The 25,894-nt window shown below is 45.7% G+C and overlaps 1 protein-coding gene and 1 non-coding gene across 2 annotated transcripts in view; one reads left to right on the forward strand and one right to left on the reverse strand.

Annotated features, from left to right (window-relative positions):
• Window positions 1–25,894, forward strand: part of KATNIP (katanin interacting protein) — a 236,744-nt gene that overhangs the window by 96,238 nt on the left and 114,612 nt on the right. Inside the window, exons 7-8 of the mRNA XM_055562308.1 lie at window positions 16,152–16,419; window positions 24,664–24,795. Coding sequence (XP_055418283.1) covers window positions 16,152–16,419; window positions 24,664–24,795 — 400 coding nt within the window. The remainder of the gene's footprint in view (window positions 1–16,151; window positions 16,420–24,663; window positions 24,796–25,894) is intronic.
• On the reverse strand, window positions 18,220–18,292 carry TRNAG-UCC (transfer RNA glycine (anticodon UCC)). The gene has a single exon. It is a non-coding gene; the product is annotated as a tRNA-Gly (tRNA).

A 25,894-nucleotide genomic window follows, 5' to 3' on the forward strand; every position in this document is an offset into this window, starting at 1 on the left:
TAAGAGTCGGACATGACTGAGCGACTTCCCTTTCACTTTTCACTTTCATGCATTGGAGAAGGAAATGGCAACCCACTCCAGTGTTCTTGCCTGGAGAATCCCAGGGACAGGGGAGCCTGGTGGGCTTCCATCTATGGGGTCGCACAGAGTCGGACACGACTGAAGCGACTTAGCAGCAGCAGCATAAACTCTGGAGGGCCTTGGCTATGTCACACTTTTTTGGAGCCCCATTTCCTCCCCTGTGACAAAAAGGAGTAGATTGGGTATTTCCTGGGCCTGTCGGCTCTGAAATCATAAATCCCAGGGGGAGTTTATAGATGTTCCCATATGCCAAAATCCAGAGGATTTTGCAGAGGATACATAATAGTGCGTGGAGCCCCCCTCTTATCTCAGGACTATTTCTGGAGGCTGTTTGCAAGTTACATATTGAGGGCTTGCAACACCCTTCCCCCACCCCAGATCTAAGTTTCAGTTTGGCAGAGACCTGTGCTGTCTCTTTGCCTGCTGTGTCTCTGGTCCCTAGAAGAGTGCCTGGCCTAGAGTTAGTTTGCAAATCTTTGTAAAGCAAGTGGATTGAGTAATTGATTGATTGAATCAATGAGCGAGCGTGGCAGAGATGTTGATTAGGCCCCCTGGCCAGCCCACACATAGCTGAGTTCAGTCATCACACCGCTAAGTTGTAATTATGGTGACAGTATTTTCCAAACTATGAATCAGGACACATAATCTGACAAAAGAATTTTTGTGCTGTTTGGGGTAGAAGAGTCATTTGGGGAGATGTAGCTTGGATTCTGAAATATTGGGATTTCTGGCAGATGGTGCTAATTAAAATGAATATTTTAAGTGACATGAGTAACTCTTTGGCAGGTGTTGGGGGGAAGAAGGACAGCACTTGGCTTGGGTGTCAGGGCATGGCAGGGCATAGTGGGGACATAGGGAATGGTCTCTACATAGCTCGGCCGACTTGTCATTATGTGGAAATAGGGTCCCAGTGATACCAGCCTTTCTAGTTATAAGAGAAGCCAAATGTCTGGGCTTGTGTTGTGTTTTTCTCCCTAATTTTTATGTTGGTAACTAATTCACAAGGGCTTCAGTGATGAAACCTGATGGCTCAGTGGTGAAGAGTCCACCTGCAATACAGGAGACACGGATTCAATCCCTGGGTTGGGACAATCCCCTGGAGAAGGGAATGGCTACCCACGCCAGTATTCTTGCCTGGGAAAATCTCATGGACAGAGGAGTCTGGTGGGCTATAGTCCATGGAGTCACAAGATAGACACGACTTAGCTACTCAACAACAACAGCAAAAGTGATTGACAATTTTCTGTGGATCAAGCAAAATGTGTCGGCCAGTCAGATTTGGTTTACAGACCACCAGCTTGTAACTTCTGATTTAGACAATGAAAGTTTTGTTCCCTCCTGAGCTTTTTGTGCTTTCCAGTGGTACTTGAATTAGCTCCCCTGGTACCCAGAACCATCAGGGGCATGGTGTCCTGAATGAATGTACCCAGAGATACCTAGCTGGATAGCTCAGACCAAAGGACCACCTGGCTGATGGCATTAGACTGGTTCCTGAGAAGGTAAGTCAGACAGCACAAAGCCTGCTGAGCAGAAATAATTCAGTGATGAGCATGAATGATTAATGTGGAGTGATGCTGAACAAGCACAAATATCCATGAAATGCTGGTCCAGATCTGAGAGACATAGTAATCCTTTCACCCAATAGAGCATTCCTGTAAGTGAAGATACTGAATGGTATTTGACTTCCTAAAGCATCCTTTTCAATCTTCATAAAAATGTAAAATGATCTCTGAATCAATACTGGAATAAATAATCTTTTTTATTTCTTGTATTTATAGCCTACTTAGAATTTCTTAGGTATTTTCATATTATTTTGTGTTATTTTATATAACATCTAATATACGAGTGATTTCCCATTAGAAAAGAAGTTAAGAAGTAAACTGAATAAAATAGGAAAAGCTCTCTCTACCCAGACAAACCAGGCCCGGCTTTCAGTTCTCCTGAGCATGCATTCTTTCTTTATTTTGTCATTCATTCATTTATTGTTTTCTATTTCAGTTCATTTCTACTTTTATCTTGATTCCTTCCCTAAACTTTTTAGTTTATTGCTTTGATTCTCCACCATCCCCGTTCCAAAACCACTTCTTACTTTAAATGCTTAATTCACTTATTTTCAGACTTATTTTCTAACACAGCGATTTTAAGGCTACATATTTTCCTCTGAATACTGCTTTTGCCTTATCTCATAAATTTTTTTTTTATGTATATAAGTGTTTTCATTGTTGTTTACTCCAATTGGTTTGTGATTTTAGAGTTTTTTTCCTGTTTATTTAGAGAAGTTTTACAAATGTTCTAAATAGAGAATTTTTGTCTTTCTGGGTTAGTTTCTAATTTTGCTGCATCCTGATTAGAGATTGGTCTGTTTGATTTCTGTTGTTTTGGAAGTTTTGGAGACTTTGTGGGTCTACCAAATCATTTTTTGTGAATGTCCGATGGTATTTCAAAAGAATAATCATTCTCTTTCTGGTATAAAGTTTTCATGATTAAAGCAAGCTATTAATTGTGCTATTTAACCAGGCAATTACACAGGTCCCAGTATAGTCCCAGATCACTTTTTATCAGAATCACTAGCTTCTTATTTAAAATAAATTTAAAATAAAAGATTTTAAATCTAAAATGAAAATAAATTCTTGTATTCCATTAAAAGATATAGAACTGAGTTTAGAAGGGAGCAGGGTGCTCAGTATCTGTATTTTTAATAGGACTCCCAGAAAATTCTTATGCTTATTAGCAAACCACTGCAATAGAGTATTACTCAATTTTTGTCTATTTAATCTGGGTGATTTCTGTGAACTTGTCAATTTTCTGTTATATTTCTCTGTTTTGCTTTATATATTTCAAATGTCTGTCATCATGTGCTTATAGAGTCAAGGTGTTTTCTAACAGGTTGTTCCTTTTACCATATGAATATATCAGTATTGTTATCTTTGTCCTAGAATAAAGTGACGAACTCTAATTTCAGGGTCCATACTGTGTATTTTTAAATCACATTTCTTTACATCAATTTTCACAGAACTATGGCTAGAAAAATTTGAGTTATACCCGAGCATCAATTACTGGTGCGATGTTTTTGCTTTTCTGCTACTTTCTTACACCCCCCCATTCAACCTTGGATTTACTTTCACTGATTTTCATTCAAAGATAAATTGATGTATGAAGCCCTTCCCCCAGAGTTCAGTCTCAAATGTCCACTATTATGAAGGAAAAAGCCATCCTGAGTCCTTGTCTGGACTAGGTGGGTCTTCTCAGTCTAAAGGCTTGTGTTTTTCTTTAGCATTGGAAAATGCCCATTTCTTATTATTGTTGGTGTTATTGTTACTATTTTCCTTGTTTCTGTTCTATCCTCTGGAGCTTCTCTTGGACAAATGTTGGCCCAGATCTTCAAGTCTCCTAAGTTTTCTTTCATATTTTTTGTCTTTTTATACTGTGCTCTTATGAAATGGTTTGGCTTGAATTTGTAGCACACTAAATAGCTTTTCCTGCTATTTATCTTTTTAAAAATGTTAATGATAAAATTAAAACTTAAAATCTCTATGTGCATACTAAGTCACATCAGTCAAGTCCAACTCTTTGCAACCCTATGGACTGTAGCTCGCCAGGCTCCTCTGTCCATGGGGATTCTCCAGGCAAGAATACTGGAGTGGGTTGCCATGCCCGCCTCCAAGAGATATTTCCCACCCAGGAATCAAACCAGCATCTCTTCCATCTCCTGCATTGGCAGGCAAGTTCTTTACCGCTAGCGCCACCTAGGAAGCCCAAGATCTCTAGTTGTTTCTTTTTTGTGGACGAAATGTCCTCTTAAATCTCTCCAGGGACATTAATTGTCAGTATTCTAAAGTCTTCCTCTATTCCTTTTTAAAAAATTAATTTACTTTTGGCTGCACTGGGTCTTCGTTGCTTTCTCTAGTTTCAGCAAGTGGGGGCTACTTTCTGTTGTGGTGTTCAGACTTCTCATTGCGGTGGCTTCTCTTGTTGCGGAGCATGGGCCCTAGGGCGTAGCTGCTATGCCGCACATGAAATCTTCCCAGACCAGGGAAGGAACCCATGTCCCCTGCATTGGCAGGTGGGTTCTTATCCACTGCACAACTAGGAAAGTCCTTTCCTCTACTTACTGTATTAACTTTCCTTCGTTGGATATTCTTTTGGTAAGTTTTATCTTGTGCCAATCTTCAGGATTTGGATAAATGTTTGGTCATTCTTGGTTGTCTGCTTATCTTTGTATCTGAGAATCCTTCTTCTGCCTGTTCTATTCGGTGTAACCTGGCCCTGATGTTGGCTGGGGCACAACACACTCCTGGAAGCTGTGTGCCTTAGCCCCTCTTCCAGGAATGGGAGCTCCTAGGCTACCTTGGGGACCAAGACCTCCTGGGGCATTGCCCTGCCTTCCTGCCCCAGTGCCTGCATTCCGGCATCAGCCTGCAGGTGAACATCTCTCAACTTAATACAGCTGGGGAGGGGCCACCAGCCCTAAGAGCAGGCCCCCGTGAATTCTCCAGGACTTCCTCTCACTCCACCTTGACTCTGGACTTGCTTTGTGTGCGCACATGCACGCACACACACACAGTTCCTTCTATGGAAAATTTTACTGCCCTTGTTTTAGTCTGTCGTTTCCTCTGCTTTTACTGCTTCCTAAGTGTAATCTCGGCTTTCTTGCCTTTCAGGAATTCCCCAGAATTTCTAGCAGCATTGTGGCTTGTTTGCTGCTATCCCGCCATCCCTATACAATGTCCTTCTCATGATCTTTCAGCCACCCTCCCCCCACCCCTGCTCTGGGCAGGCTCAGGTGAGGCGTCCACAGCACACTGATGCCACAGGGTTGGCCCACGGCATCACAGCCAGGAAATGATATCCGTCTGCTTCCTGAGTCTGTGCTCTTTCTTTTGAGACTGGAACTCTGGGGGAAGGGCTTCAAACATCAATTTATCTTTGAATGAAAATCAGTGAAAGTAAATCCAAGGTTGACTGGGCGGCGGTGGGGGGGAGGTGTAAGAAAGTAGCAGAACAAAAAAAAAAGAAAGTAGCAGAAGAGCAAAAACATTGTACTGGTAACTGACGCGTGGGTATAAAACTCAGATTTTTCTAGCCATAGTTCTGTGAAAATTGATGTAAGGAAATATGATTTAAGAATACACAGTAGGGACCCTGAAATTAGAGCTCGTCACTTAATTCTGGTAAGTTTGTGGTCTAGATGCCACCAGGCTTGAGGTGTAGATTGGTAAGCCTCAGACGTGTGTTCCTGACACTCGTTATGCTTGTAATTTCTTATGGAAAAGCTGTCTTTGTTGCCAGATTATAAATTTCATGAGAGCAGGGACACTGTCTTATTCATCACTCTGTCCCTAGCACTTAGCAATCAGACCTGCTTATGGGGACACATATATTCAACAAGAAATGAATGAAAGGAAGGACAAATTAGTTAATTAACCCCTTCTTGCGGGGTAAACATCATTTCCGGGCAGGTTAATATCTGTAAAATGGTTCATATCAAACGGTAGGAGTTACTGGAAACAATTGCAACTAACCGTGCACGTGAATTCCAGTTTTATAAAATTGCCGATCAAATAAGAGATGAGGGGTTCAGTGTGCATCTGTGACCTCTTCCCCAGAGACTACTGCTTCCTCTTGAGGACCCTCTAAAAGTATCCAGTGTGGCTTCATGGTCTAAACATCTGATCTTCTTGTCGGCAGTGTCAATAGGGTCTGAGAAAGAAAAAAGAATGTGCTGTCATCTCAATGTTAAATTTTCTGTAAAATCTAGACCTCTGTTACAGCAATCATGAAACACTAATTCATAGCTATTATCTCATTGCATCCCTTCCACAACCTTGTCAGATTGTCAGGGCAGTTTTTCTCACATGAGAGCTGGGGGCTTGAGACGTGCCTGGGGACACAGGGCGACTGGAGTCGGGCCCGGAACCCACGCCCAGAACTTAGACTGGGCTGTTCCCCTTTCTAACTGTGGTTACAGATTTAATGCTTCATCTGCTAACACCAAACGCACGCTTTAACATGTGTAGTGGCCTCATGGCAGCTTTGTATCGAAAGCTCTTACAGGCAGATGTGATAAATTTCATGTAAACCAATGGACGATCACAGAGAACCTGACTTTCATCTCACTCTCGAGACCACTGGCTTCCAAGGCACTGGGCCAGGCAGGGAATAAATGTGAGCATGGGATGAAAAACCTGGACTTTTGAGACAGACAATCTTTCATGCAAACCTCTGGCTCTGCCCTTTCTAGCCTCATGACCTTGGACTGCTATGTAAGTGAACTGAGCCTGTAAGATAAGGATACCTAGGATTTCCCTGGCAGTCCAGTGGTTAAGACTCTGCTTCCATTGCAGGGGGCACGGATTTGATCTCTGGTTAGGGGAACTAAGATCCCACATGCCCCCCAGTGTGGCCAAAAATTAAAAAAAAAAAAAAAGATAAGAACACCCTCACACAGGGATGGTGGGAGACTGCAGGGAGATGAGGCTCATAGAGGGGCTAGCTTGGTGCCTGATATGTGGCAAAAGCTTTGTAATCGGCAGGTTGATGTTGATATTATAGTTGCTGTTCGACTATTGCAGGGGCTTCCCAGGTGGCATGAGTGGTAAAGAACCTGCCTGCCAGTGTAGGAGATGTACGAGACACGGGTTCGATCCCTGGGTGGGGAAGATCCCCCAGAAGAGGAAATGGTAACCCTCAGTATTCTTGCCTGAAAAATCCCATGGACAGAGGAGCCTGGTGGGCTACAGTCCATGGGATCTCGAAGAGTGGAGCACGACTGAACTGAGCTAGCACGCACGCGTGCAGTACTAGCACACACACACGCACACACGACTGCTGCAGACATTTTGTGCGTTATGGTGACGTGTCTGGTTTTGCTCTTTTCCTAGCCCAACAGAAAAGAGAGAAGACCGGGAATGTAAGGCATTAGTCCACTGACCATCAAACCTCAGCTGCATTTTAGCCCCTGGTCCAGCATCCTTCCTTCCCTCCATGTCCTCCCTGGCTCTCCAGCAAGGAGGCCAATTTGTATACCGCCCCGTCATCTGCTTTCCATCTGTGGTGTTTGCAGATGGCCTCCATGCAGAAGACTTTCTTTTGAAAGGGCTTGAACTGAACATTTTAAGGGCTGAGCATTGAAACTGCATATAACAGGGTTTTGAAGCAAAGCTGTAAAGTAAGTTTTCACAGAGGCATTTCGGGATGATAGCTTCAAAGCCACTGGTAGATGGCCCAGCGTGGTATCCCTTTGAAGTGTCGGCAGGTTGGCTTTCAAAGCCACCAGCCCAAGGTCCTCATCTTTCCAGATGGAAAGGGTTTGAATAACTTTCTCGAGGGAATGTGGCTACTTAGTTCAGCTCCCCTTTGCCCCTCGAACAGATGGTTTTCGATCACATGGGCATTATAAGGGCCTAGGTTCCTAAATTTTGCTCTTTCAGTGTGAGCAAATGTGTTATTTTCCTTTGTGAAGAAGATAGCAGCCATACAGAATCTAGGCTCCTTTTATGTATAATACATATATATATTTACTATATATGTGTATATACATAGTAAATGCAATTATGGCATTTAAATTTGAGTTAGTTGAAAAGGAGCAAAACCAAATTGAAACAAAAGGGATGATTGAAATTTAGATTTCTTTATCACAAGTAAGATTTCTTAAAATATCCCATCAGTTTAATAAATTATGAACAAAATATTAAGAGGCCAGAGTTGCCATTTTTAAAAAACTCTGTTGTTTCCACTCAAGATGGATTTGAACTGACTCATCTGCTATGGAAATGATGCCAGGGTACACCCACACTGCCTGCCCTCTTCCAGGACTGTGAGCTTAGCTAAGAGCTTAGGCTTAGAGTGTTACGTTTCGTGACCTGCATATGCATGGTTGTCTAATACAGTTGACCTTTAAACAACATGAGTTTGAACTGCATGGGTCCACTTGTACACAGACTTCTTTTTTTTAATAAATACAGTTCTTATATTTTTGTTTTATAGATCTCTAAGTATAGGGAAGAGTTTATGCGCCATTATAGATCACAATATGTGGAATTAAAAGAACTAGGATTTGAGTCCTTATCTACCCAGACTGCTTCAGCTTCCTGCTCTTGGGCAAGCCATTGATCAATTCCTTTGCTTTTGAGGCAGAGAGAGCACTACATGGATTTTCAACCCCTTGGGGGGTCAGCACCCCAACCCCTTGTGTTGTTCAAGGGTCCCCTGTATTTCTTTAATCACTAAACGGTGTCAGTGTTCACTATTAGACTTTTCATTATAGCGTCTACTGGTCTGTGTGTTTTTTTTTTAATGTTTATTTATTTATTTTTGGCTGCACTGGGTCTTCATTGCTACGCAAGGGCTTTTTCTAGTTGCAGCGAGTGGGGGCTACTCTGTAGCTGCGGTTAGAGGGCTTCTCGCTGTGGTGGCTTCTCTTATTGCAGAGCACAGACTCTAGAGCATGGGCACCGGGGCTCAGTTGCCCTAGTCATGTGGGATCTTCCCTGACCAGGGATTGAACCAGTGTCCTTTGCCTTGCAAGGCGGATTCTTGACCACCAGACCACCAGGGAAGCCCCCATGTTCTTTATTTTGACTTTACTTTTCTTTGTTTGGGTCTTGTTCTCTGGAGGTTCTTCCTGAGAAGGACTTGTGAGTGGTATATTTCAGTTCAGTTCAGTTCAGTCACTCAGTCGTGTCTGACTCTTTGCAACTCCATGGACTGCAGCATGCCAGGTCTCCCTGTCCATCACCAACTCCACATGGCCACAGCTTCTTCCTGTTACGATTGATGAGCTGTTCCTCTTGAATCTGGACCACTGTTGATTGGATACAGGAAGTCAGGCTGTTCCATCATCTGATGGTGTCAAGTGCTACTGCTCACCCATTTCTGAATCACTGTTTCAGAGAGAAGATGTTCCAGGGCTAGAGATCAGGGCCTTTTCAGACAACTGACTGTTGAGGGTCCTCCACACCACTGTTCCTACCACTCCTATAGGGAATTTAGTTTCAGGAGGAAGGAGCAGGATTTAAATGTACATGTAAATACCTATTTTTTTTTCCTATTTATAAAATTGAGAACAATGCTTACAATGAAAAATTAAGTAAAACTGGGCTTCCCTGGTGGTACAGTGAATTAGAATCCACCTGCCATTGCAGAGGACATGGGTTTGATCCCTGATCCAAGAAGATTCCTCATGCTGCGGGGCAACTAGCCCGAGAGCCCCAACTGCTGAGCCTGCACATCTAGAGCCCGTGCCCTGAAACAAGCAAGGCTTCCTCAGTGAGAAGCCTGAGCACGGCAATGAAGACCCAGTGCGGCCAAAAATACGTAAATAAAAATTAATTGCCATTTAAGGTGAAACATTTAAGTAAAACAAAGCTCCCATAATGCCACCCCCAATGAAGAATGTTGTTAATAGTTTGATGTTGATTTTCCCAGGCTTTCTGTATGCCTATGTGTATGTGGCTCAGATGGTAAAGGATCCACCTGCAACGCAGGAGGCCAGGGTTCAATCCCTGGGTCAGGAAGATCCCCTGGAGAAGGGAAAGGCTACCCACTCCAGTATTTTCTTGCCTGGAGAATCCCATGGACAGAGAAGCCCTGGAGGGCTACAGTCCATGGGGTCACAAAGAGTTGGACACGACTGAAAGACTAACACTTTCACTTTCATACATACAAATATGATAATTATTTTAAAAATCAGGTTTATAGGTACATTTATCAACGTGCTTCTTTTACTTAAATCTGTTTTTTTTCTGAATAAGCACAAAAGATCTGCCTTATTCTCTGTAAGGGCTGCCTAGAGCTCCATGGACACCTGCTCTATTAGTAATGTAACCCATCTCTGACAGATGAATATGCAGATCATTCTCTATTATAAATGACGCCTCAACAGTCTTTGCTGCTGAAGGCTGAAGGATAAATTTCTAGACGGACGGCAGTGAAAGGTATGCACGTGTTTCATTTCTAGTTAGCATTCCTGTGTCTCGGCCTCCAAAATACATCTCAAAAATGCATCTCCCATCCCCACTTCTGCCACCACCTTCCTCTTTACCTGCAACTGTCTGCCCTACATCCATCCTGACCCACCTCTCAGAATCCACTTGGCAACCAAGAGCCGTAGTGATTTTTTTTTTAATTAAAAAAAATATTTATCTATCTGTGCCAGGTCTTAGTTATGGCACACGGGATCTTCAGTCTTCATCGTGGCATGAATGAACTTTAGTTGGGATATGCAGAATCTAGTTCCCTAACCAGAGATTGAACCCAGGTCCCCTGCATTGGGAGCACCAGGGAAGTCCCCTGTTTCTTTTTTTTTATGCATTGATTGTCTGAGCCTTTGCCATCTTGCTTCTCTGGTGGCTCAGACAGTTACGAATCTGCCTGCAATGCAAGAGACCCAGGTTCGATCCCTGGATCAGGAAGATGCCCTGGAGAAGGGAATGGCAGCCCACTCCAGTATTCTTGCCTGGGAAATTCCACAGACAGAGGAGCCTAGCAGGCTACAGTCCATGGGGTTGCAAAGAGTAGGACACGACTGAACGACTAACACTCTCACTTTCCTTTTGCTTACTCCCCACCATTACCTCAGCCCTTAGTGTAGCATGCCTATATGTGGAAATAAAAAGATGGTAATAGTGGCCACGTCTTCTTCGCCCTTGGTTGGACCATGAAAGTGTCTGTTTTATAGTTGGATAATCTAGAAGGAGTAGAGATCAGGGCTTGAGCGCACACGTCATGACTGCCATCTAATCATTGTGACAGGTTGGACCTGCTTGAAGGTTATAGACCTCAGTTCGCCAACTTGGGGAGACTCCAGAAATTCAGTCACTTAAACCATGAGGTTGCCACCTGGTGAAGGCAATGAAGAGGCTGGAGGGAACCTGCTCAGCTGGCCGTGGATTCTAGAATCCTAAGTGTCTGACTCTGTACCAGGCTCCTCTGTCCATGGGATTCTCGAGGCAAGAATAGTGGAGTAGGTTGCCATTTCCTTCTCCAGGGGATCTTCCCAACCCAGGGATTGAACCCCAGTCTCCTGCATTGCAAGCAGATTCTTTACCGTTGGAGCCACCAGGGAAGCTCAATCCTAATGTCCCATCCAAATATTTCCTGGAACTGGGAGTGGATGATGGATGGCTCTCCTCAGCCTTAGACATTAGTAGGCAGGATTCTGGGCCCTGGGACTGATCAAGATTCCCTGGAAGACGCAGCAGTCTCCCAGCTAGGAATTTCCCAGTTTGCTGGCACCCATTTAATCATTTTGACCCACATAACTGGATGAGAATACTAGGGAGGCAGAAAGAGGGGTCGCCCACTGTTTGTTTTTAATACTTATTTGTTTGTTTGGCTATGCTGGGTCTTAGTTGCGGTACATGGGTATTAGTTGTGGTACGTGGGATCGTCGATCTTCACTGTGGCATGTGGGACTCTTGGTTGCAACATGTGGGATCTAGTTCCTGACCAGGGATCGAACCCAGGCCCCCTGCATTTGGGAGCAGGAAGTCTTCGCCACTGGACCACGAGGGAAATCCCAAGGAGTTTGCCCTCTGTTTTCTCACTCAGTCTTGCCTTCCACCTCTGCAGAACATAAAACTGAAGATGACCCCATCTGAGATTGGGGAGAGAGTGGGCTAAGAACAGGAGCCAATTCCTCATCCCGTTGTAACAGGAGTTCACGTTATCATTAGAGTAACTTTCACCCCACCCACCTATCTTGCAGGGTTATTGTGAGGATCAAATGAGAGAAGGAGTTGAATTGTAAAGTGCAGAGCGTTATTCCGCTGTAAAGGATTACTGCTTTACAGTCAATGCCTCTGCTGTTAATCAGCAGGCCACCCAGGAACTCATGTTTCCCTGTGGAGGAGCAGTAACTCTGTCCTCCAATGGCCCACCGCGATCAGACTTTGAAGACACGAGCCACGACCTCAGTCTGGCTTCCAGGCAGGTTGCATGGATCATGTCAATACACTCAATTAGAAGACCTTGTTATTAGCTTTTTAAATGCCTTTGGTAAATACGTGCTCCCTTTCACATAGGCTTTTCCAGTCACACCACCACTGACATTGACCAGATCAGTCTTTGTTGTGGGAACTGTCCTGTACATTCTAGGGTGTTTAGCGGCATCCCAGTTTAGCAGCTTTACCTACCAGTTGCCTCTAGCACTCCCTTCCCCTAGTTCCAACTAAAAACATCTCCAGTCATTGCCAAATATCCCCTGGGGGGCAGAATCATCCACAGTTCACATCACTTCTTTAATAAAACAGTTCAGCGAGGTCGGGATTTTTTAGCTCATTTTTTAGGGATATCATGCAGATGAGGGAAGTTAAGTTACTTGCCATGAGTCACATCACTAATGTCACCTCCCAGGCAGGTGGGTGCTCTCCACCCCTACCCAGTCATTGGCATAAATTAGTCATTCAGCAAATATTTGTCAAGCATCTACTATGTGCCAGGCAGTGTTCTATTTGTTCAATAAATATCACTGATACATTGGGCAGGGTGGGAGGAAGAGAGGTGTAATAGGTAGGTAGCTGTATTAGCGTCCTGGGAAATTCCCTGGTGGTCCAATGGTTAGGACTTGGTGCTTTCGCTGCCCAGGGGTTGGGAAACTGTAAAAAGTGAAAGTGTTAGCCACTCAGTCGCGTCTGACTCTTCGCAACTCTGCAACCCGACCCCATGAAGCCCACCAGGCTCCTCTGTCCACAAAATTCTCCAGGCAAGAATACTAAAGTGGATAGCTATTCCTTTCTCCAGAGATCTTCCCGACCCAGGGATGGAACCCAGGTCTCCTGCATTGCAGGTGGATTCTTAACCGTCTGGCTACCAGGCCACCGTCTGGCAAAGTGATTGGGAATCTAAAGTCCCTCAAGCCTCGTGGCATTGCCAAAAAAAAAAAAAAGTTTCCTATTGCTGTTGTTAACTTAGCACAAACTTCGTGGTTTACCTTAAGTCATGGAGCTCAGAAGTCCGAATTCAGCTTCACTGGTCTAAAGTCAAGACATCCTCAGACCTATGTTCTTTCTAGAAGCTCTAGGGGAGAATCCATTCCCTTGCCTTTTCCAGCTTCTAGGGGCCACCTACGTTCCTTGGCTTGTGCCCTTTCTTCCTTCTGGGCCAGCAGGGTAGCATCTGCTCTCCTTCCTAACCTCTGCTTCCATCCTTGTATCTCCTCCTTCTGATGCTGATCTTCCTGCCTCCTCTTAGTAGGACCCTTGGGATTACATAGACCCTCCCTGGATATCCAAGATAATCTCCCCCATCTCAAGTTCATTAACTTGATCACATCTGCGAAGTTTGTTTGCCATGTAAGGTGACATTCACCATCCAGGGGATGAGAACATGGACATCTATGGGGCCCACAACAGTCTGCCCTCTGGCCCCAAAAGATTCACGTCCACACGCAAAATACATCCATCCATCGGAAGGGTCCCCAAAGTCTCAACCCATTATACTGCCAGCTTAAGTCCAAAATATCTTCTAAGTCTCATCTTCTCAAAACTCTCAAATCTCATCATTTACATCTAAATTGTGTAGGAGTGAGACTATGAGTGTTACTTTTCTTAGAACAAAATTTCTCTCCCTCTGTGAACTTGTAAACTAGAAAATGAATTATCTGCTGCAGAATACAGTGGTGGTTCAGGCACAGTATTACAATTACAGACGTTCTCATTACAATAGACAGAAAATTAAAGGAAAACAAAAAAAAGAGTCACCAAACCCAAGCAGTTTTGAAATCCAACGGGGCAATCTCCATTAGGTTTCAAGGCAAGGGAATAATTCTCTGTGGCCCAGGCTTCCAGCCTCGGGGCCCATGGCTCCACCCTGAGAGTCATTCTTCCTTCTGCATGAAGGGTAGTGGGCATTTGCAAGTACACAGTTTTATCTACCTGTTTCGTGCCTGTAGAATTTTGGGAGTCTGACAGCTTTCTTTTATTTTGTCCTTTCTCCCTCTCGTTCAGTCCAAGCTGGCAGTGTTTCTGCTGGTATGACATTCTCAAAAACCACGTGAATTTCCTATGTATGTCTCTAGGATTCACTTCTAGAGAGTGAACAAGATACTCCGCCACAGATCTTTCCTGGATAATCCTATCTCTATTCCTGGCTTCCACTGAGCTGTCTATGGGGATTCACGAGTCACATGTCTCATCTCTTCAAAGAACCTTAAACTTTATTGAATAATCTAAACTGTGGATCCTTCTGAGGTTTTAACCAAAGGTTGTCCAGCCACACCCTTCATTTTTTCTCCAGAGCATGCTTTTCTAACAGTGCTGTGCTCAGTCACTCAGTCATGTCCAACTGTTTGCAACCCCATTGACTGTAGCCCACCAGGCTCCTCTGCCCATGGAGATTTTCCAGGCAAAAATACTGGAGTGGGCTGTCATGCCCTTCTCCAGGGGATCTTTCCAACCCAGGGTTTGAACCCAGGTCTCCCGCAGTGCAGGTGGATTCTTTACCATCTGAGCCACAGCCACTTATACCCAGGACTTTCTAACAGTGAATTTCCTAATTTTAGCATCTTTTTTGATCTGGATAGGCTGAGAGCTTCCCAAATCATCAAATCCCAGTCCCTTTTTACTTAACAGTTCTTCTCTCAGTCTGTCCCTTTCCTCTAGCATTTTACTGTAAGCAGCAAGAAGAGACCAGACTGTATCTTTAACTCTTTGCTTGGAACTCTCTTCAGCTAAATATTCAAGTGTATCATTTAAAGTTCCACATACCACATAACTATAGGACACAGTTTGGCTAAGATTCTGCTGCCACATAACAGGATTTTCTGCCCTTTAGTTCCCAATAACATGTTCCTTATTTCCTGAACCCTCACCAGCAACATCTTTGACGTCCATATTTCTATCGTCAGGCTTTTTAGGATGATTTCTCTAAGATGATCAAAGTTTTCTATATGGTCTCACTTCATGAGCCCTCACAAATCTACTGGGTCCAGGGATAAGGACTTAAACGTCTTTGGGGAGTCATTATTCAGCCTGTGCTGTGCTGTGCATAGTCACTCAGTCTTGTCCAACTTTTTGCCTCTCCATGGACTGTAGCCCACCAGGCTCCTCTGTCCATGGGATTCTCCAGGCAAGTGTGCTGGAGGGGGTAGCCTATCCCTTCTCGAGGGGATCTTGCTGACCCAGGAATCAAACTGGGGTCTCCTGCATTGCAGGTGGGTTCTTTACCAGGGAAGCCCCATTCTTTACCAGGTTCTTTACCAGGGAAGCCCCATTATTCAGCCTACCACACAGCTCTTAAGTTTATGGTCAACCGTAAACTTGATTGTTTCTCATGGTCTCACATCTATGTTAATTATGACAAAGACTACAGGGACACACAGCTAGGCTGACAAAACTCACTGGTTTCCCCAGACAGTCCAGGGTATACTTTTGTCCCCGTGTAAAGGCAGTAGTGCCCTTATTCTATTTCCAAATTATCCTGGCTTCAGGGATCAATTTTCTGATCACCACAAGTATACACCTTAATGCTTGGTCTCAAGATAAGTCTCATGGAGATGAAACATATACAAAAAAAAAAAAAATCAAGCAACTATAGTTGAGAACTAAATGTTACAATGTTTATAGGTGCGTCTAAACATCCTTCAGTATACAGGGCAGCCCCCCACAACCATCTGCCAGACATTTTACCACCTGGAATATCAGGATCACTTGGAGACCTTTGGGATTTCTCAGTCAGGGTGTGGCCCCTGGACCAGCAGCATCAGCATCACCTTGTTACAAATGCAAGTTCTCAGGCCCCATCCAGGCCCACTGAATCAGAAACTCAGGGAATGGGACTGCACAGTGTTTTAACAAGCCCCCGGGTCAGAATTGTTACACACACAGTTTAGTGGCATCCTCAGCCTGTGAAGCCACGATTAGTACTATGAATGTTGCTCAGTCCAGAAGGGAGTTGCTCGTTGCCCCTTTATTTTCTCATCTTCAAAGTGAGGATGGCACATGGGTAGAGACGGTTTTAGTAAATGTTAGTTTGATGGAAATAGTTCTTTGATTCCTGTGATCTATTTTCAAAGGCGTTTTTCCTCAAAGGAACATATTTCATTTTTTCCTTCTCTTCTTGACTTTTGGCAGGAGCTAAGAAAAAGCCTGGAACTTAGTGTCAATCTACAAAGGAAAGAAAAGGATGGTTCCAGTGATGAGTATGACTCTATCGAAGAAGATGTACTCCCTGAGCCGGAGCCCGAGGACCAGGTGCTGGTGGGCTGTCCCAGAGACGACTCCCCTCTTTCCCGAAGGGACTCAGTGCAAAAAGATGCTCCCGAGGACCAGGAGACAGAAGAACGCCCTCCCCAGGGCCCAGACACCCTCATAGTGCTGGAATTTAACCCGACTTCCAAAAGTAAGCTCTGTCTTATGTGGCATTTCTTTGCCTTTGATGTCTCTAATAGTAGGGCTTAAATTTCCAGCCGTACTTTGATTTTCAGCTTTGCATAGACTGTCTCACAGGCCAGGGTGTATATCAGTTCAGGTCTCTGCGGATTGACAAAGGTGAAGGCTCCCAAAAGCTTACAAATGACCCTGAAATTGCAGATGGTAAAGTCTGGCAGATAGTTGCAGTGGGGTCTCCTGTGCATTGTAGGATGTTTATCAGCATCTGCACACCAACTGGCTGATGAAACTGACTTAAGCGAAAGGGACTATTTATTGACCTGGATAACTGAGGAGTCCAGGACTGTGTTGTTGTCGTTATTCAGTCACTAAACTGTGTCTGACTCTTTGCCACCCCGTGAACTGTAGCATGCCAGGCACCTCTGTCCTCCACTATCTCCCGAAGTTTGCTCAAATTCATGTCCATTGAGTTGGTGATATGATCTAACTGTCTCATCCTCTGTTGCTCCCTTCTCCTCCTACCCTCAATCTTTCCCAGCATCAGGGTCTTTTCCAATGAGTCAGTTCTTTGCATCAGGTGGTCAAAGTATTGGTGCTTCAACTTCAGCATCAGTCCTTCCAATGAGTATTGTGGGTTGATTTCCAGGACTATAGCAGGACTCATATCTCTTTTCCTCCTCCCTCCTCCCTTCCCCTCCTTCCTCTTATCTCTGCCTTCTTTCATCTTGGTACCATTCTTAACGTGGGTTCTCCACATATAGACACAGAATTGAGACATTGGCTTTGCAACTCAATCAGAAAGCGGATTTTTCTTCCTAAAAGTTCCAGAAAATCCCCAGGCTTGGCTCTTGAACCCATATGGGGTGGCGTCTCTGAACTAGTCACTGTGGCTCTGATTGGCCAGGTCCAACCAACAGGACTGGGGGTATGATTATCACCACCCAAACCACATGGACAGAGATAGGAGTTTCCAAAGAAAAAATCAAAGAGCGTCTGAAGGAGAAGGAAAACAGATGGGCACTCATGGCAGTGGTCCACTAGAGAAGGCTTTTCAGGAAAGACCCTAGAAGGGACATTCCTGGCAGCCCAGCAATTAAGGCTTCACCTTCCAGTGCCGGGGTTGTGAGTTCGATCCTTGGTTGGGGAGCTAAGATGCGACATGCCTTGCAGCAAAAAACAAACAAACAAACATAAAACAGAAGCAATATTGTAACAAATTCAATAAAGACTTTAAAAATGGTCCACATGAAAAAAAAAATCTTTAAAAAAAAAAAACCCTAGAAGGTAAAATCAGCAAAACAATTAGTGGGTTGGGCAGGGAGGGACCCATCTACAATAGTCCTCGTCTCTGATTCCCAGCTGGCATGGCCTCTGCTTCCTCCTCCCTTTCCGTTCTGAGCTCATTTTCCCCAGAACTGGGTGAACCAAAGAAAAGAAATGAGGGAATGTTTGAAGTCAGGCAGTGAGCGCACTGGTCTGCTCAGGATGCTATAACAATGTACACAGACCAGGGGTGGCTTCAACAGTCACAGTTATGTATTTTTTCATGGTTATGGAGGCTTGGAGTCCAAGATTAGGGTGTCGGCGAACTTGGTGTCTTCTGTGGCTTCTATCCTTGGATTGCAGATGGCCACTTTCTCCCTCTGTCCTTACCTGGACTTCCCTCTGTGTGTTCCTGTGTCTTTTTTTTTTTTTTCCTATGACCTTATCTTATTTATTTATTTTATTTGGCTGCACTGGGTCTTCATTGGAGCATGCAATATCTTCAGTTGCACCAAACAAACTCTTAGTTGCTACATGTAGACTCTAGTTCCCTGACCAGGGATCGAACCTGGGCCCCCTGCATTGGAAGCACAGAATCCTAACCACTGGATCACCAGGGAAGTCCCCTGTTCTTGGGTCCTATCTCCTCTTCTTATAAGGACACCAATCATGTTGGATTAGCGCCTACTCTAAAGGCCTCATTTTATTAATACCTTAACTAGCTCTCTAGAGATGCTATCTCCAAACACAGTCACATTCTGAGTTGCTGGGGATTAGGACTTGACCATATGAGTCTTGAGGCAGATCTGGAAAATCTACACCCCACGGTTGAGGTCTGCAGACAGGAGAACATTTGTCCCTTGGACATGCTCCCTCCTCCTTGCTGGGCTGTTCCCTCCACAGAGATCACTACCTTTCCTTTCCTCTCCACTCTGACCCATGAAACCCAGCTCCTTGCTTTTCCTAGAGCCTGCCTCCTCCAGGAAGCTTTCTTAACACTCCCAGCCCAGCTAGCTAGGTTGCTGCCTCCTCCGCTCCTGTAGCATCACCTGGCCCTGGTCTCGCTGCCCCCCGTGGCCTTTCTTCCCCTTTCTTCCCCTCCGGCCTGTGAGCTCCACCAGGGCACAGTCCAGCTCTTCCCCTCCGTTGCATCTCCAGCATGCAGCCCCTCACCTGGCACATTCAAGTCATTCAGGGATCTTTGTCAAGTAAAGCAAGGACTTATGCCCCCTCCACCCACCCCTGCCCCTACCCCACCTGCTGGGTGGCTCAGACAGTAAAGAATCTGCCTGCAATGCAAGAGACCTGGATTCAATCTCTGTGTCAGGAGGTCCCCTTGGAGGAGGAAATGGCAACCCACTCCACTTCTTGCCTGGAGAAATCCATGGACAGAGGAGCCTGGTGGGCTACAGTCCATGGGGTCGCAAAGAGTCAGACACAGCTGAGCAACTGACACTTTCACTTTCATGCCACCCCGCTAAAGCATCTGGTGATCAGGATAGTGTTGATGCGTTTCTGAGTGAGACCCACTGGGGCTGCATCCTTGCTGTGGCTTGTGTTTCCTCCAAGGGGACAGAAGGAGGGAAAGGCTGTGAAGAGATTGACTGGGCCCCTGCCCTGGAAGTGGGGGGTGTGGCAGGGATGGGTGTGGGCATGACATTCACTTTCAGGTGTGAAAGACCAGGTCACTGAAGGAGAGCAGCTGGACCCCAGGCAGTTTAAGAGTCATTGCTGTTTAGTCCCAAAGTCATGCCTGACTCTGCTGCCCCATGGACTGTAGCCCCACCCAGGCTCCTCTGTCCATGGGATTTCCCAGCAAGAATACTGGAGTGGGTAGCCATTCCCTTCTCCAGGGGATTTTCCCGACCCAGGGATCAAACCTGGGTCTCCTGCATTGCAGGTCGATTCTTTTTACTGCTGAGCCACTGGGAAGCCCTTAAGAGAGATACTTTCCCATAAGCAGAAAGAGAGAACTTCACTTTTTTGCCATTTTACATTTTTTAACAGATTGCTTGGCAGGCCTCACATTGACCATGGTGATGTCTGCTGGGGGTGGAGGGCAGTGCACATGCCCCCTACCGCCACCCTCAGCCACTGCTTTCATCTGCAGCTTCTTAGCTTCAGCAGAGGACAGGCTCCCACAGAGGGGAGCAGGCAGGAGGCTGTTACAAGGTCCCCCCAGACTCTAGCATAGGATTGGAGCTCTGAGCCACTCCTGAGCATTTACTCAAGAGCAGTCAGCAGTAACCTGAAAAGATGTGCCTGGTTCTGGGCTGTCCCTTTATTCATCTGCTGGGCGTGTATCATGGCCCAGGTACTATGCCAGGACAGGACGAGCCCAGTCGTTCTCCTACATCACGTAATCCTGGCAGAGAAAACAGACAATAAGCATGCATGTGTGCTTAGTTGCTTAGTCGTGTCTGACTCTTAGCAACCCCATGGACTATAGCCCACCAGGCTCTTCTATCCATGGGGATTCTCCAGGCAAGAATAGTGGAGTGGGTTGCCATGCCCTCCTCCAGGGCATCTTCCCGACCTAGGGATCAAACCAAATCTCTTACATCTCCTGCATTAGCAGGTGGGTTCTTTATCGCTAGTACCATCTGGGAACCCTGACAATAAGCACATAACCAGATAAATAATAGCAGTTGCCAACACTGAGTTGTTACTGATATGAGCCAACCACTGTTCCAAGGGCTTTACATATAATCCCTCATTCAATCCTCCCCACAAACCCAAGGGAAGTCTTGTCATTTCACTTGTTTTGCCGATGGGGAGAATGAAGCACAGAGATGTCAAATAACTCATCCAAGGTCACACAGCCAGGAAGGAGCAGAGCAGAAGTGAATCTGCAGCAGTTTGAGCCCAGAGCCTGTGCGCCTGTGCGCCTGTGCTGTTAACCTTTCAGTTCAGTTCAGTTCAGTTGCTCAGTCATGTCCGACTCTTTGAGACCCCATGGACTGCAGCACACAAGGCTTCCCTGTCCCTCACCAACTCCTGGAGCTTGCTCAAAGTCATGTCCATCAAGTCAGTGATGCCATCCAACCATCTCATCCTCTGTCATCCCTTTCTCCTCCTGCCTGAGGCTAAATAAATAAACCAGATGAGATTACAAAGTGATGACTGGGCTTTGAGAATCCAGTAAGTAACCCCAGGCCCCTCTGTTTCCCCTTCTAAGTTGTGAAACAAATGAGAGATAGCCATGGGATAGATGAGCAAATGATCAGCTTTCCAACGGATAGGATCGGTGGCTAGGCAGTACTGTGCCTCCGCTATAGACAGATCCCTGGCCCCAGCAGCTAATGGCATCTGCAAGGGGACCATGTGACCTGAGGGCACCCCCTCCCCACCTCCCCTGCCCAGAGGGAAGGACTGAGCCCTGATGGCTTCCTGCCCCCTCTCTCTATCCTATTCGTCCTCCTTGTGATCAAGGGGCAGTGAGTGAGTGGCACAGAGAAAGGCAGAAGTTATTTTTCCAGTAACTGGAAAGGAGAGAGTTGGGTCAGGGTCAGGTTAGGAATTCAGGGAGGAGGAAAGAAGGGTACCCCCGTGGTCTTGAAAGTTGTAAATGTTATAAAACAGGACACTGGCTGGGGAATCAGGGTCAGAGAAGGATGCTGGTAGCTGGAATGGTGAGAACAGCCTTCTCAGAGGAGGTGATGTTTAAATCAGGAATGAGGAGAAGGGGGCAGCCTTGGGAACAGCAATCCAGGTCCAGGGAACAGCAAGCATAAAGGGTTTGAACAGGGAAAGAGCTTGGTGTACCCGAGGACAGAGAAAGGGCCGGCGTGGCTGGAGCTGAGTGAGCCTAGGAAAGGAGGGAGGGGCAGGCGGGAACACGGTACAAAACGAGTGTCCCAGCCTACTTTCCATGAAGACATGAGGATTCTAGGGTTGCACCAAGAGTCTGGGTCCTTTGGTGCCCTAGGAAATAGCCTTGTATAGCCTTCTGATGGCCAAGGTAGACCTCCGCAGCTGCTGGAGGGCCATCTTATGGAGAAGAGGGAGCCGGTAGAAAGGCAATAAAGTGGTTAAGCAAGAATGAAAGTTGCTCAGTTAAGTTGCTTTAAGTTGCTCAGTTGTGTTTGACTCTTTGCAACCTCATGGACTGTAGCCCGCCAGGCTCCTCTGTCCATGGGATTTCCAAGGCAAGAATACTGGAGTGGGTAGCCATTTCCTTCCCCAGGGGATCTTCCCGACCTAGGGATCAAACCAGGGTCTCCTGCATTGCAGGCAGATTCTCTACCATCTGAGCCACCAGGGAAGCCGAAAGTGATTAAGGGGAGGACTCAAACCCTGATTCCATCACTTCCTAGCTCTGTGACCTTGGTAAAATGACTTGCACCTCAGAGTCTTAGTCTGCGATAGTATGTATCAGTTTTCTACGGCTGCTGTAGCCAATGAGCAAAACAATGCAAATTTATTATCTTATAGTTCTGTGGGTCATAAGTGTGATGGGCTAAAATCGCAGTGTCAACAGGAGGCTCCAGGGGAGAACCTGTTTCCTTGCCTTTTCCAGTGTCTAGAGGCTGTTGCGCACCTTGGCCCCTGGCTCCTTCCTCCACCTCCAAAGCTAGCAGCATCGGTGCTCTGTGGCTTTCTTCTGTAGCCACATGTCCCTTTGACCCTCCTCATCAGCAGCCCTTTTCCACTTGTGTGTTTTATTGTGGTAAAATATACATCACTTCAGTTCAGTTCAGTTCAGTCACTCAGTCATGTCTGACTCTTTGCAACCCCATGAATCGCAGCACGCCAAGGCCTCCCTGTCCATCACCAACTCCTGGAGTTCACTCAGACTCACGACAACATTCCTTTATTATTATAACATTCTGTATACAATATTGTAACATTCTACACATAACATTTCTATTCTTTTACCTTCTTCACCATTTAAAAAAATTTATTTATTTGCTTTTCGCTGCACTGAATCTTCACTGCTGCATTTGGAGGCAACTCTGTAGTTGCGGTGGCTTCTCTTTTTGTGGCCCATGGGCTTAGTTGCCCCGTGGCATGTGGAATTTCTCCGGACCGGGTACTGAACCCATGTCCCCTGCCCTGGCAAGTGGATTCTTAACCACTGGACCACCAGGGAGGGCCCTTCTTCACTGTTTTTTAGAGCACAAATTGGGGTCATGAAGTAGCCTCACACTATATGTAACCATCACCACTGTCTTTCACCAGAAGTTTTTTCATCATCCCAAGCTGAAACTTCATCCCTCTGCCACTTTAAAGTGAAGTGAGTGCAAATTGCTCAGTTGTGTTCGACTTTTTGTGACCGCGTGGACTATACAGTCCATGAAATTCTCCAGGCCAGAATGCTGGAGTGGGTAGCCTTTTCCTTCTCCAGGGGATCTTCCCAATCTAGGGATCGAACCCAAGTCTCCTACATTGCAGGCGGATTCTTTACCGTCTGAGCGACAAGGGAAGCCCACTTTTAAGGACCCATGTAATTACATTGGGTCCAGCAGGATAATGCAAGATAATCTCCCTAGTTTAAGGTCAGCTGATCAGCACAGTTAATTCCCCTTTGCTTTGTCGCCTAAAACTTTCACAGCTTCCGGGAATTAGGATGTGGCCAATTTTGAGGTCCATTATTCTGCCTACCCTCCACTCACTAGGATGGCTGGCTGGGAAAATACATGAGAAAGCATGTGCCAAGGGCCTGACCCAGTGCCGGGTCGTCTGCAGGAGAACTGAATATATGCTAGCTGTCATTCTTACCATCAGCAGCATATTTTCAGCACTTGGGCAGTCAGTCTCCATTTGAGCATTGGCCCTTCTCCTTTCTTCATCTTGTCTCATTGGACATGGTGGGTTCTGGCTCACACACACACACAGGTCTGCCCTTGGGCCCAGGGTGTCAGGACAACCAGGGACCAGCCACTTCAGAAAGTGTAGAGAAACATATGCCCTTCACAAAGTCAAGGGGGGAATGGCAGAGAAGTTAGTGCAAATCAGACAGACCTCACCCACGTCCCCATTATCTACCCTGAGCTGTCAAGAATCCCACGGGGCCCTTGATTCTGGGGCTTCACTCCTTTGGGCCATCACAGACCCCAGGATTTCCTCGGAATTTCAGCAGAAACTTCCCGAGGCTTTCTGCCTTTCCAGGCTGGGGGTTCCCAAGTCCAGGAACTACACTCTTCTGCCTGATTTTTCTCTTTAGTCCATTTAGCCACCTGCCTCGCTGCCCACCGGACTGCTTTCCTGCTTTCCCAAGCATGTCCTCTCATGTGCTTCTTTGTTTAACATTTATTTATTCGGCTGTGCTGGGTCTTAGCTGCAGCTCTCAGGATCTTTGCTCTTCGTTAGGGCATGTGAACTCTTGGTTGCGGCACGTGGAATCTAGTTTCCTGACTGCGGATTGAACCCAGGTCCCCTGCATTGAGAGCGTGGAGTCTTAGCCACCAGGCCACCAGGAAAGTCCCTGTCTTCTCATGTTCTTAAAACTTTGCTGGTTCTAAAGCCCTGGAACCACTGTCCCCAAACTTGCATACGTGTGTACATGCTCATTCACTCAGTCATGTTTGCGATGCCAGGGACTCTAGCCCACCAGGCTCCCCTGTCCATGGAGTTCTCCAGGCAAAAATACTGGAGTGGGTTGCCATTTCCTTCTCCAGGGGATCTTCCCCATCCAGGGATTGAACCCGTGTCTCTTGCATCCCCTACATTGGCAGGTGGATTCTTTACCACGGCACCACCTGGGAAGCCCCCTCCCCAAACCTGAGTCATGTTCAAACCTTCATAGTTCTTTTGCCAAATTCACAGCCCACTTGTACTATTTTTTTTGTTTTAGCTATTATTTAAACCAGCAAACTTATTTTGTTGTCTGTATTATTCACACCTCTAATTCCAAGCTAGCGTGGTGCCAGAGCAGGGGTTCCATTAATATTTGTTGACTGAATAAGTGAACAGACAAACAGATGCCCGAGCAGAACGTGCCATCTCTGCTTGCCCCGTGTGTGACATATAAACAATTGTGTTTTTACAGGTAATAAAAAGGAAAGGAATTTGTCTGCTAAGCGGAAGGACAACGCTGAGGCCTTCATTCCCAGCAAACCTGAGCCACACCCGAGTCCCCAGCCCCCAACCATGTTCCCGGATCAAGACAGGGCGTGCTCAAGTAAGAGTTCTGGGGTCCGTGATCGGGCTTGGCACTGGGCTTGCATCATTCTCATTGGGGTACCATGAAGGAGGAGTCCTTGCTTCATCACCCTCCTTCCCCAGGCCTGAGCTGATCTTTAGCAAATGTATTATTAGTCAAGGTCTCCAGAGAAGGACTTCCCTGGTGGGCCAGTGGTTAAGACTTTGCCTTCCAAGGCAGGGAGTGCAGGTTCTATTCCTGGTCTGGGAACTAAGATCCCACATGCCTCGTAGCCCCCCAAAAATCAAAACATGCAACAGAAGCAATATTGTAGCAAATTCAATACAGACTTTAAAAATGGTCCACATTAAAAAAGAAAAAGAAACTTTGAAAAAGAAAAAAGTCTCCAGAGAAACTGAACCAATAGGATGTATATATATATAGGGAGAAATTTATGTTTTTACATTTTTAGAATTAGTTAATTAATTTTATTATTTTTGGTTGTGCTGGGGCTTTGTTGCTGTGCGTGGGGTTTCTCTAGTTGTGGCAAGCCAGGACCACTGGCTTAGACTGAATAGCTGGACTCTGCATGGCTCAGTTGAGTGGACACATAAAATTAATGGCCATAGTTACTTTCTGGGTCTATAGCTAAGATGTGGTTACGATTGAAAATTTGTTTTATTTTTCTTTTTACTTTTAAATGAATTTTCTTACTTTATATGGGTAACAATGCGTGCAGATGATACTACATTATAAAGGTACAAAGGAGTTTATGGTGAAAGATTCTTCTGATACCCTTTTAATAAAATCAGGGTGTTTAATGATTGAGCACTTAGCTTGAGCCAGCCACCACTGTAAGCAATTATTATATTTACTATATGTTTACTTATAATGTACTTATATACATTATCAGATCAGATCAGTGGCTCAGTCATGTCCGACTCTTTGCGACCCCATGAATCACAGCACACCAGGCCTCCCTGTCCATCACCAACTCCCGGAGTTCACTGAGACTCACGTCCATCGAGTCAGCGATGCCATCCAGCCATCTCATCCTCTGTCGTCCCCTTCTCCTCCTGCCCCCAATCCCTCCCAGCATCAGGGTCTTTTCCAATGAGTCAACTCTTCGCATGAGGTG

The sequence above is a fragment of the Bubalus kerabau genome, chromosome 23, assembly GCF_029407905.1.
Source record: "Bubalus kerabau isolate K-KA32 ecotype Philippines breed swamp buffalo chromosome 23, PCC_UOA_SB_1v2, whole genome shotgun sequence".
Classification (NCBI taxonomy): domain Eukaryota; kingdom Metazoa; phylum Chordata; class Mammalia; order Artiodactyla; family Bovidae; genus Bubalus; species Bubalus kerabau.